Source organism: Scyliorhinus torazame, chromosome 6, assembly GCF_047496885.1.
Source record: "Scyliorhinus torazame isolate Kashiwa2021f chromosome 6, sScyTor2.1, whole genome shotgun sequence".
Taxonomy (NCBI): Eukaryota; Metazoa; Chordata; class Chondrichthyes; order Carcharhiniformes; family Scyliorhinidae; genus Scyliorhinus; species Scyliorhinus torazame.
Window position 1 is genome coordinate 174,460,620 of NC_092712.1, and position 12,005 is coordinate 174,472,624.

General features: G+C 41.6%; 1 protein-coding gene across 3 annotated transcripts in view; it reads left to right on the forward strand.

The window, feature by feature from the left end:
- Window positions 1-12,005, forward strand: part of phf14 (PHD finger protein 14) — a 362,139-nt gene that overhangs the window by 93,727 nt on the left and 256,407 nt on the right. For all 3 annotated transcript variants that reach the window (XM_072509115.1, XM_072509117.1, XM_072509116.1), the window contains exons 5-6: window positions 6,836-6,995; window positions 11,128-11,239. In XM_072509115.1, coding sequence (XP_072365216.1) covers window positions 6,836-6,995; window positions 11,128-11,239 — 272 coding nt within the window. The remainder of the gene's footprint in view (window positions 1-6,835; window positions 6,996-11,127; window positions 11,240-12,005) is intronic.

Consider the following 12,005-nt stretch of genomic DNA (forward strand, 5'->3'; position numbering starts at 1 on the left):
GCTCCATTCAGGCAAGTGGAGAATATTGTCATTATGTTCCTGACTTGTAGATGCTAGACAGGTTTTCACGAGTCAGGAGGTGAGTTCCTCACTTCAGAATTCCCAGTCAAAGGTGACCCAGGCTGTTGGTAATGGATGATTTGGCGATGTGATGCTGTTGAATATGTGGGCGGCACGGTAGCACTGTTGCTTCACAGCACCAGGGTCCCAGGTTCAATTACCAGCTTGGGTTACTGTGCGGAGTCTGCACATTCTCCCTGTGTCTCAGATTGGGAAACAGATTTTGGAAAGGTGCAGAAGTCATAGGGTAGTAGTCATGGGCGACTTTAACTTCCCAAATATTGAGTGGAAACTCTTTAGATCAAATAGTTTGGATGGGGTGGTGTTTGTGCAGTGTGTCCAGGAAGCTTTTCTAACACAGTATGTAGATTGTCCGACCAGAGGAGGGGCAATATTGGATTTAGTACTGGGTAATGAACCAGGGCAAGTGATAGATTTGTTAGTGGGGGAGCATTTTGGAGATAGTGACCACAATTCTGTGACTTTCACTTTAGTAATGGAGAGGGATAGGTACGTGCAACAGGGCAAGGTTTACAATTGGAGGAAGGGTAAATACGATGTTGTCAGACAAGAATTGAAGTGCATAAGTTGGGAACATAGGCTGGCAGGGAAGGACACAAGTGAAATGTGGAACTTGTTCAAGGAACAGGTGCTACGTGTCCTTGATATGTATGTCCCTGTCAGGCAGGGAAGAGATGGTCGAGTGAGAGAACCATGGTTGACAAGAGAGGTTGAATGTCTTGTTAAAAGGAAAAAGGTGACTTATGTAAGGCTGAGGAAACTAGGTTCAGACAGGGCATTGGAGGGATACAAGATAGCCAGGAGTGAACTGAAGAAACGGATTGGGAGAGCTAAGAGAGGGCATGAACAATCTTTGGCGGGTAGGATCAAGGAAAACCCCAAGGCCTTTTACACATATGTGAGAAATATGAGAATGACTAGAGCGAGGGTAGGTCCGATCAAGGACAGTAGCGGGAGATTGTGTATTGAGTCTGAAGAGATAGGAGAGGTCTTGAATGAGTATTTTTCTTCTGTATTTACAAATGAGAGGGGCGATATTGTTGGAGAGGACAGTGTGAAACAGATTGGTAAGCTCGAGGAAATACTTGTCAGGAAGGAAGATGTGTTGGGCATTTTGAAAAACTTGAGGATAGACAAGTCCCCCGGGCCTGACGGGATATATCCAAGGATTCTATGGGAAGCAAGAGATGAAATTGCAGAGCCGTTGGCAATGATCTTTTCGTCCTCACTGTCAACAGGGGTGGTACCAGGGGATTGGAGAGTGGCGAATGTCGTGCCCCTGTTCAAAAAAGGAACTAGGGATAACCCTGGGAATTACAGGCCAGTTAGTCTTACTTCGGTGGTAGGCAAAGTTATGGAAAGGGTACTGAAGGATAGGATTTCTGAGCATCTGGAAAGACACTGCTTGATTAGGGATAGTCAGCACGGATTTGTGAGGGGTAGGCCTTGCCTTACAAATCTTATTGAATTCTTTGAGGAGGTGACCAAGCATGTGGATGAAGGTAAAGCAGTGGATGTAGTGTACATGGATTTTAGTAAGGCATTTGATAAAGTTCCCCATGGTAGGCTTATGCAGAAAGTAAGGAGGCATGGGATAGTGGGAAATTTGGCCAGTTGGATAACGAACTGGCTAACCGATAGAAGTCAGAGAGTGGTGGTGGATGACAAATATTCAGCCTGGATCCCAGTTACCAGTGGCGTACCGCAGGGATCAGTTCTGGGTCCTCTGCTGTTTGTGATTTTCATTAATGACTTGGATGAGGGAGTTGAAGGGTGGGTCAGTAAATTTGCAGACGATACGAAGATTGGTGGAGTTGTGGATAGTAAGGAGGGCTGTTGTCGGCTGCAAAGAGACATAGATAGGATGCAGAGCTGGGCTGAGAAGTGGCAGATGGAGTTTAACCCTGAAAAGTGTGAGGTTGTCCATTTTGGAAGGACAAATATGAATGCGGAATATAGGGTTAACGGTAGAGTTCTTGGCAATGTGGAGGAGCAGAGAGATCTTGGGGTCTATGTTCATACATCTTTGAAAGTTGCCACTCAAGTGGATAGAGCTGTGAAGAAGGCCTATGGTGTGCTCGCGTTCATTAACAGAGGGATTGAATTTAAGAGCCGTGAGGTGATGATGCAGCTGTACAAAACTTTGGTAAGGCCACATTTGGAGTACTGTGTACAGTTCTGGTCGCCTCATTTTAGGAAGGATGTGGAAGCTCTGGAAAAGGTGCAAAGAAGATTTACCAGGATGTTGCCTGGAATGGAGAGTAGGTCTTACGAGGAAAGGCTGAGGGTGCTAGGCCTTTTCTCATTAGAGCGGAGAAGGATGAGGGGCGACTTGATAGAGGTTTATAAGACGATCAGGGGAATAGATAGAGTAGACAGTCAGAAACTTTTTCCCCGGGTGGAACACACCATTACAAGGGGACATAAATTTAAGGTGAAAGGTGGAAGATATAGGAGGGATATCAGAGGTAGGTTCTTTACCCAGAGAGTAGTGGGGGCATGGAATGCACTGCCTGTGGAAGTAGTTGAGTCGGAAACATTAGGGACCTTCAAGCAGCTATTGGATAGGTACATGGATTACGGTAAAATGATATAGTGTAGATTTATTTGTTCTTAAGGGCAGCACGGTAGCATTGTGGATAGCGCAATTGCTTCACAGCTCCATTGTCCCAGGTTCGATTCCGGCTTGGGTCATTGTCTGTGCGGAGTCTGCACATCCTCCCCGTGTCTGCGTGGGTTTCCTCCGGGTGCTCCGGTTTCCTCCCACAGTCCAAAGATGTGCGGGTTAGGTGAATTGGCCAATGATAAATTGCCCTTAATGTCCAAATTGCCCTTGGTGTTGGTGGAGGTGTTGAGTTTGGGTATGGTGCTCTTTCCAAGAGCCGGTGCAGACTCAAAGGGCCGAATGGCCTCCTTCTGCACTGTAAATTCAATGGTAATCTATGATTAATCTAGGACAAAGGTTCGGCACAACATCGTGGGCCGAAGGGCCTGTTCTGTGCTGTATTTTCTATGTTCTATGTTCTATGTCTGTGGGTTTCCTCCGGGCGCCCCGGTTTCCTCCCCGAAGTCCTGAAAGATGTGCTTGTTAGGTGAATTGGATATTCTGAATTCTCCCTCTGTGTACCAGAACAGGTGCCGGAGTGTGGCGACTAGGGGATTTTAACAGTGACGTCATTGCAGTGTTAATGTAAGCCTACTTGTGACAATAAAGATTATTATGATTATTGTCAAGGGTGGTGGATGGACTCTCTTTTGTTGGCGAAGTCTGGTACCAGTGTGGCAAATGTTACTTGGAATAAGCCAAGCCTGAATGCTGTCCAGGTGTTGCTGCATTCTACCAGAGATTGCTTCAGTAACTGAGGGGGCAAGTTCTAATGCACACTTTAATTTCACAACACCATAACTAAAATTAATCTACTTGGTTATCTTGTGCTTTAATGCATTCATAAAAGTTTTTTTCTTTTTCTTGAAGGTCTCTGTGTCTCACAAAAGCTTGAGCTTAGCCGTGACATTTTTGATAGTACTATAGTTATTTGAGCGAAAGTCAGGTTCTGCACCCTGAGCACACCCAATATTCCCAGTTTCCCAGGAGGCATCAATAAATTCCATCAGTTGAATTGGTGGAGTATGTTTACTTTCTAAAAAAACATTCTGTTCCTTCTCAAAATTATTTGAGAACAAACTTCAAAACTTAATTTTAAAGTGTGCAAGAGTGAGATAAATGACTAGCTTGCATGCTTGTTGGAGCTTTTGGGTTCGATGATTTTCAAGAAGCATACTACGCTGAGAGAAATGGAGGTACAATTTGAGCAATTGATTTCCTAGATCTGCTGGAATTAAGGTGGGAGAGCAGGACAACCATTCACCAAAATTACTGGCAATAATTTCCTCATTTATTTTGTTGATTTTTGTACGGAATAGTAAAAGAATATTGAATCTTGCTGGATTGTTAGGCATTTGTCAGTAGTGTATGGAATCAATATAACGCAGCAAATCTCAAGATTGTAAACCATTGTCAAATCTTTGACAAAACAGAAGTAGACAGATGGGAAGAGAAACAGACCACTTACAATCCTTTACTATTATTAACATCCGATTATAATTGTTGCAGATGTGGTTTTCTTTGAAAGTGTGAATTAGCGAGATACATTAATTACGCATTTTTCAATACAGTGGCGTTGCTAAAATTGCAAAATAGTAATTTAAAAAGAAAATTATTTTGCAAGCATTTCACTGTCTCGTATGTTCAGGTTTAGGAGCTTATTAGTAATGTATATTTTTTTAAAGTAAATAATTTTGAAGAAGGTGACTCAAGATAGTTTTGCTAATGTGGTAAAATATTGTACAGTAAAATTATTTATTTTGTTTAACTTCACTATGAATTTCATTTTATGCATTACAATGAATATTTTGAAATTTTGCTTGACATCCTTTGGAGAAATGTTGTAGGATATTTGCTCTGGGCATGACATTGATTAGTGTTCATGATAGAACATTTCTTGGATTCTGACTATTAAAGTGTACATTTCCCAGTGTAAGTATAGAGTAAATCTTGGAACAAAAAAAGACCAAAACAGATACTGACTTTTGTATTTTTTACTTCCCCACTCCAGTGATGCTAATTATGATAGAACTGGGTTTCTGTTTAAGTTGTTTTGCTTATTGTTGGGCACCCAGTCTGACAGCATATTAAAATGTAATTAAAAAAAAGAATTTGCTTTTAAACAATTCCCATTTTGTATATTTCAAAGTGACTTGAAATTTAATTAAAACAGTTTGAAATGGGATTATCATAAAAATAAGCATTTTAATCAGTGTCGGTCAAGCACTTCCAAGCATACTAATTTTAAATTAAAGCGCACTTAAAAAAAATACTATTTTCAAGTTAAGCTGTGGTACATTTGTCAGTTTCTTACTAAATTAAAAGAAATGTCGCATGTTAAAGCTTTTCTAAAATGTACATTTTAGTGTCCTCGCTCCCAAAAGAACAAGCTTAATTTTGAAAACCTTCCGGAAGACCTGCAATTGAATGAAATTAAGAGAAACCCCCAATGATTAATTTACCTTAAGCATGGCCGGTTTTGTGAGCATGACCCAAGTCCAACGAGCTGTTTCTTTAACCGCACAAATGATGTGGAAACTTGAGTTATGCTGAATGCAAATTGTACTTAAAATTCTGCGATCTTCTATGCCAATTTCAGCTATATTTCATTGACTAATGCCCAGCCCAATCAAGTGGAAGCTCCAGGCTGCGATCTTTGCTTCCTGAATCACATCTTGATGTGCATTTTTAAATAAAAATATAATTAAATGCAGGGTCAAGGTGCATGCATGAAGTATAAGTGGCCACTCATGCAATATTTACAGAATAATGGACAAAGTTGAATAATGTAATTTAAAGTTGAATTTTCATTGGCGTTAAATTGATTCTGATATGCACCCTCGTTAATTTTCAGTGGATCCTCTGACTAAGTGCAAGCAACTTGATGGGTGATGTAATATAGTTTATTTGATACACACTTGAACACACTTCAGTTTTAAATAACGTTTGAAAGGTCAATATCATGAAATGCAACATGGCAAAATGAGATGCTATGTTGTCAGTTTAATAACTGCCATGGAATCGGAGTTCAGATTGCAAGTTGAATTTAAAAAAAATATTTAGATAAATCAAATTTTGTTTGAATCCATGAATTGTATATGTAATTTACTGATCTTTAGTAATATTATTTTTACATCATCACCTAAAATGCTCTTTTTGTGCCCATTGCATGGAAAATATGATTCATTTGATTCATTTTCAAAAGGTTTTGATGTTGGCATTTGTTTTTCTTCTAAGATAACTTCACATTCAGAATGCAAGTAGCTAAAGTTTTTCCAAAGTACATGGGTGAGGATGTTTGCGCTTATAATTAAAAAAATAAATCTCCAGCTAGTGCTGTCAACAGCACATACCATTCACCTGGTCTCATGGCATCTACCACCTTCAAACATTCACCACCAACACCTATACACAGTGGCAGCATACCATCTACAAGAAACACTGCAGCAACTCACCAGGCTCCTTTAAAACTCATAACCTCTACTTCCTAGAAGGGCAAGAGCAGCAGATTCATGGAACACCACGACATGCAAGTGCCTCTCCAACCAACATACCATCCTGACTTGGAACTATACCACTGTGATCCTTCACTGTCGCTGGATCAAGATCCTGGAACTCCCTCCTTAACAGCGCTGTGGGCCTACCTGCACCACATGGACTGCAGCAGCTCGAGAAAGTAGCTCACCACCACTTTCTCGTGGTGGCAAAGTGGCTAGCACTGCTGTCTCATATTGCCAGGGACCCAGGTTCAATTCCGGCCTTGGGTGACTGTCTATGTGGAGTTTGCACTTCCTCCCCATGCTTGTATGGATTTCCTCCGGGTGCTATGATTTCCTCCCATAGTTCAAAGATGTGCACGTTAAGTGAATTGGCCATACTGATTTGCCCCATTGGGTCCAAAGATGTGCAGGTTAGATGAGGATATGGGGATAGGGTGGGGGAGTGGACCAAGGTAGGGTGCTTTTTCAGAGGGTCGGTGCAGACTTTATGGGTCCTTCTGCACTGTAGGGGTCCTATGGTTCTCGAGGGAAATGAGAAATGGGTCATAATTGCTGGCCTAACCAGTGATGTCACCTCTGAAAGAATAAAATACATACTTGAGGTGAAGTCTTTGTCCTCACTCAATATATTTTCTCTCTTTTTCGGCAGGTTGCTATGGTGTTGATGGAGAAAGTGACTCTATTATGAGTTCTGCCTCTGAAAATTCTACAGAACCCTGGTTCTGTGATGCATGTAAATGTGGAGCGTCACCCAGTTGTGAGTTGTGCCCCAACGTAGATGGAATTTTTAAAGAAACAGATGCTGGAAGGTTTGTTTCACTAGTATTTATTTCTTCAATAAAAGAAAAATACCTTTATTGCAAGCCCTTTAAAGTTGTTAATGGCCTATTTTGTATGGGTTTCTTCGAATGTCAAATTGAGTAGTATTTTATTTTGTAATGCCCAGGGTTGAAGCGTTCCCCACTCGTCATACATTAGCGTTAGAGTTGACAAATCTGGTTCGATATATTCTTTAAAGTTTGTTCCCATGACATCTTAATGTGTGATAGCTGATCACACATTACCTGTTGTTTACAACTGTTATTGCATTTGCCATATAAATTTAGATTATACAGCATAAACCATCACTTTCCTCTGACTGACCCCATCTAAGAGAAAACCTTAACACGCTGTTGTTCTCTGGAAATTTCCTAAACTATCGGATATCCTTACCCGCTGTTAGTCATTAAGTATGCAGAGCTGTATTTGAAATTCTTGAGACCATGGCACCACAAATGCTCAGGGCCCTCTACAGCCCAATGCATAATTCTCTTCAGTGCATCATCACCCCTGCCCAGCCCCCAGTTAATATAGCCACAAAATCTATTTACATAATAAAGCATTAACATTTTGCAGATTTCTGCCTAAAGATCATATCTGTTTTATGATGCGGTGGAACCTGACATCTGTCTGCTCTGTCAGGATTTCAAAATGAAACCTGCATTGAATATGTATTCCTCCATATCTTTTACAGAGGAGGTAAAGAGGGTTCCTGTTTTAAAACAAAACAACTTTTCAAAAATATTGAGACATTTCTGGCACAAATGCAAGTACATTTCTGCTGGTTTGCTGGCAGCAGTGCGAGGGAGATCTATCTTCCATGTCCAGTGACTCCTGGTTAATACTGTAATATTTGCAATTCTGCACACAAACTAGCACTGGGAACAAAAAGGTGTGAATTTAAACACGTATTTCATGTACCAGTGAAAAGTGACAGGGGAAACTATTCAGGACAAGCGCTTGCTGAGAATGGCTACTGCTGCAGTCAGACTTTACTGTCTTTGGTGTTCTCACCGGCCTGTGTACAAGTGCACCTGCTAATGGAAGACCACCCAATCCTATGGTCACCATATCTGCCTTCAACGCTCCACCATTGCTCATTGGTGCACTTGCAGTCCCAATCAACTCCTCTTTCTTATTTTCTCAAGGATTTTCACAGCAGTGTCAGGAGATCCATCTGTAATTCTGAGACTAACCTGGAAGTGCAACAATCCTAAAATTAATTGGAAAAGGATTATGCGAAGTTACCTGTTATAAAATGACATTGATTATACACAGTTTGCGTGCAGACTTTCAGATTCTGCTACCAATACTTGTCACCAATCCTACAAGCAAACTGTGAAGGCATGGAGTATCTTATTGTTTCATTAACTGATTTATCTTGATTCACTCAGTTTAATAAATTGTAAATAGCTGTCATTATTTAAGGACTTTGAAAATCTGGATTTTATCTTCGTAAAATTATGAAATGTTGCATGTTGAATATTAAATTGCTGAATGGTAGTAAAGTAATACCATAACAAATAATCTCTCAAGCCTTCTTCTCTTCCCTCCTCTCCCACAAATATTAGTTCATTTCTGTTGCAGAGATACTAACTGGCTGTCAGTAACCTGTCCATGGTGCTGTTGACATATAAATCTTGATGTTGCAGGGAAAATCAAACACTGACCTTGCCCAGTTTCTATAGGTACATCTGCGGGTCAGGAGTAAAAATCCTGGCCTATTTCACTTTCTTTTTCCAAGCACAAAGGTATTGAGATCGGTAATAGATCCACTGGGATTGCACCAGCTGGAATTGTTTATTATACATCTAGAAGGAGTTCACGTAGTTGAAAGCACGCATATGCGATGCATATTTTATTCTGCGTTAATGTTGGATCACACTGGCTGTCTTGTGCACCATGTTTATTGATATATGGTTTTGAAGATTAAATCTAGTTTGATCAAACTATAGATTTACTTTAGGCTCAAATAGGGTACAGAGGAGTTTAGAAGGATGTTACCAACGATGTAAGACATCAGCTATTGAGAGGGTGAAAAACGTAGGACAGTTCTCCAGTGAACAAAGAAGAGTAAGAAACCTTAATCGGGAGAGCACCTCGGGGTTCTGGAGAAAAGCCAATGTTGTTCCTTTGTTTAAGAAGGGTAGCAAGGATAATCCAGATAATTACAGGCCGGTGAGCCTTACATCAGTGGTAGGCAAATTATTGAAGAGGATTCTTCGAGGCAGGATTTACACTCACTTGGAAATAAGTGGACATATTAGTGAGAGGCAACATGGTTTTGTAAAGGGGAGGTTGTGTTTCACTAACTTGATCGAGTTTTTCGAGGAAGTGACAAAGATGATTGATGAGGGTAGGGCAGTGGATGTTGTCTCCATGGATTTCAGACAAGGTCCCTCATGGCAGACTGGTACAGAAGATGAAGCCACATGGGATCAGAGGTGAGCTGGCAAGATGGATACAGAACTGGCTCAGTCACAGTAGACAGGGTAGCAGTGGAAGCATGCGTTTCTGAATGGAGGATTGTGGCTTATGGCGTTCTTCAGGGATCAGTGCTGGGGCCTTTGCTGTTTGTAATATATATATTATGTATATATATATATGATTTGGAGGAAAATGTAACTGGTTTGATTAATAAGTTTCCGGACGACACAAAGGTTGGTGAAATTGCCGATAACGTTGAGGACTGTCGGATACTGCAGGATACAGATCGGCTGGAGACTTGGGCGGAGAGATGGCAGATGGAGTTTAATCCAGACAAATGTGAGGTCATGCATTTTGGAAGGTGTAATACAGATGGAAAATATACAGTAAGTGGCAGATCCCTTAAAGAGTATTGATAGGCAGAGGGATCTGGGTGTCCAGGTGCACAGGTCACTGCAAGTGGCAATGCAGGTGGAGAAGATAAGTCAAGAAGCATACTGCATGCTTGCCTTCATCGGCCGGGGCATTGAGTTTAAAAATTGGCAAGTCATGTTACAGTTTTATAGAACCTTAGTTAGGCCGCATTTGGAATATCGTGTTCAATTCTGGTCGTCACACTACCAGAAGGATGTGGAGGCTTCAGAGAGGGTATGGGATGTTACCAGGATGTTGCCTGATATGGAGGGCATTAGCTATGAGGAGGGGTTGGAGAAACTTGGTTTGTTCTCACTGGAACGACGGAGGTTGAGGGGCAACCTGAAAGAAGTCTACAAGATTATGAGGGGTATGGACAGAGTGGATAGTTAGAAGTTTTTTCCCAGAATGGAAGAGTCAATTACTGGGGGCATAGGTTTAAGGTGCGAGAGGCAAGGTTTAAAGGAGATGAGCGAGGCAAGTTTTTTACACAGAGGGTGGTGGGAGCCTGGAACTCGCTGCCGGGAGAGGAGGTAGAAGCAGATACGATATTGATGTTTAAGGGGCATCATGACAAATACATGACTAGGATGGGAATAGAGGATTATCGTCCCCGGAAGGGTAGGGGGTTTTAGTTCAGACGGGCAGCATGGTAGGTGCAGTCTTGGAAGGCCATAGGGCCTGTTCTTGTGCTGTACTTTTCTTTGTTCTTTGAAATGAACCATCAGAGGTTTTCTTCATGATGGGAGTTTAAAAAAAAAATTCCAATTAAGGGGCTATTTAGCGTGGCCAATCCACCTACCCTCCACATCTTTGGGTTGTGGGGGTGAGATCCACGCAGACACGAGGAGAATGTGCAAACTCTACATGGACAGTGACCGGGGGCTGGGTCTGAACCAGGTCCTTGGTGCCATGAAGCTGCTGTGCTAACCACTGCGCGGCCATGCTACCCTAATGATGAGAATGGATCAATGAGAATTCCCTCTAGTGAATGGATCAATGACTGAAGGAAAATGATCTAAAATCATTGGCTAAAGATCTAGAGGAGATGAAAAGTATTTGCACTCCGATGTAAAGCTGATGCCAAAGATAATTTTATACAGAACAGGTACTTGAGGATGAGGAATTTGTGGGGTTACATTCTAAATGGAGGGGTGTGGGACAAATCATGACTGCTGTTTGAAAATGCTAGCACAAGCATGACAGGTCAATTAGTCTCCTGCGCTGTTGATTTCAGTGGTCTAAGCGCACTCAGTAACCTGTTGTGCATTTTTGTTTCAGATGGGTTCATGTTGTTTGTGCCCTGTATGTACCTGGTGTGGCATTTGGAGATATAGACAAACTTCGTCCTGTTACTCTTACAGAAATGAACTATTCAAAATATGGTGCTAAGGTAAGATTATATATTTGTATGAAAATGTTCTTGATTTTTTGAACATCTGCTGAGGGGATAATGATAAAACAGATTGAAAATAAGCAGATTAAAAACTTACTAAAATGAATTATTTTTTTAAAAGGTCTTACAGCATTCTCCAAAGCCTGTCCACGGAAAATGCACCAGTTCATGGTGACTGACAGTTAACGTTGAAGTATTGTGGGGAAATTTAAACCAGTTAGCTCACTTCTGGTCAAGACATTGTCCTGAGGGATGAACCAGAATGTGGCTATCATTTATTTTGTTCAGCTGCAACAGGGACAGAATGTGTACATGTTCTTTCTGTCTGCAAAGAACAGGCCTTGTATATTAATACATGTAGCTTCTAATACACACAAATGTGCCGCACTACGAGCCCAAATGACTGTCTCAAATTGGTTCCAAACGTAATTTTAGCCCAATGAGGATTATTTAGCAAATGTTGTCCAATCGCAGAATGGCATCTAATGTTGGACTGGATTTTGAGCTTTGCAAGCACAGGCCAGTGTGTTATTATCTGTACCTTGCCAGTTGCAAACAGTGGAAGGGACATGCCGTTAGATACGATCCACTAACCTGTGGGATTTAAGGACTATATGCCTCGCATCACACTGGCACTGAAATGCATGTACTGCGGGCTCGATCTCCCAGCACATCGCACCCGACCGGGATCACGACATGGCTGGTAAACACCAGGAGAAGCCTCCAAAGGGCTTGCTGGCAGCCACGACGCCTCGCGGATCTA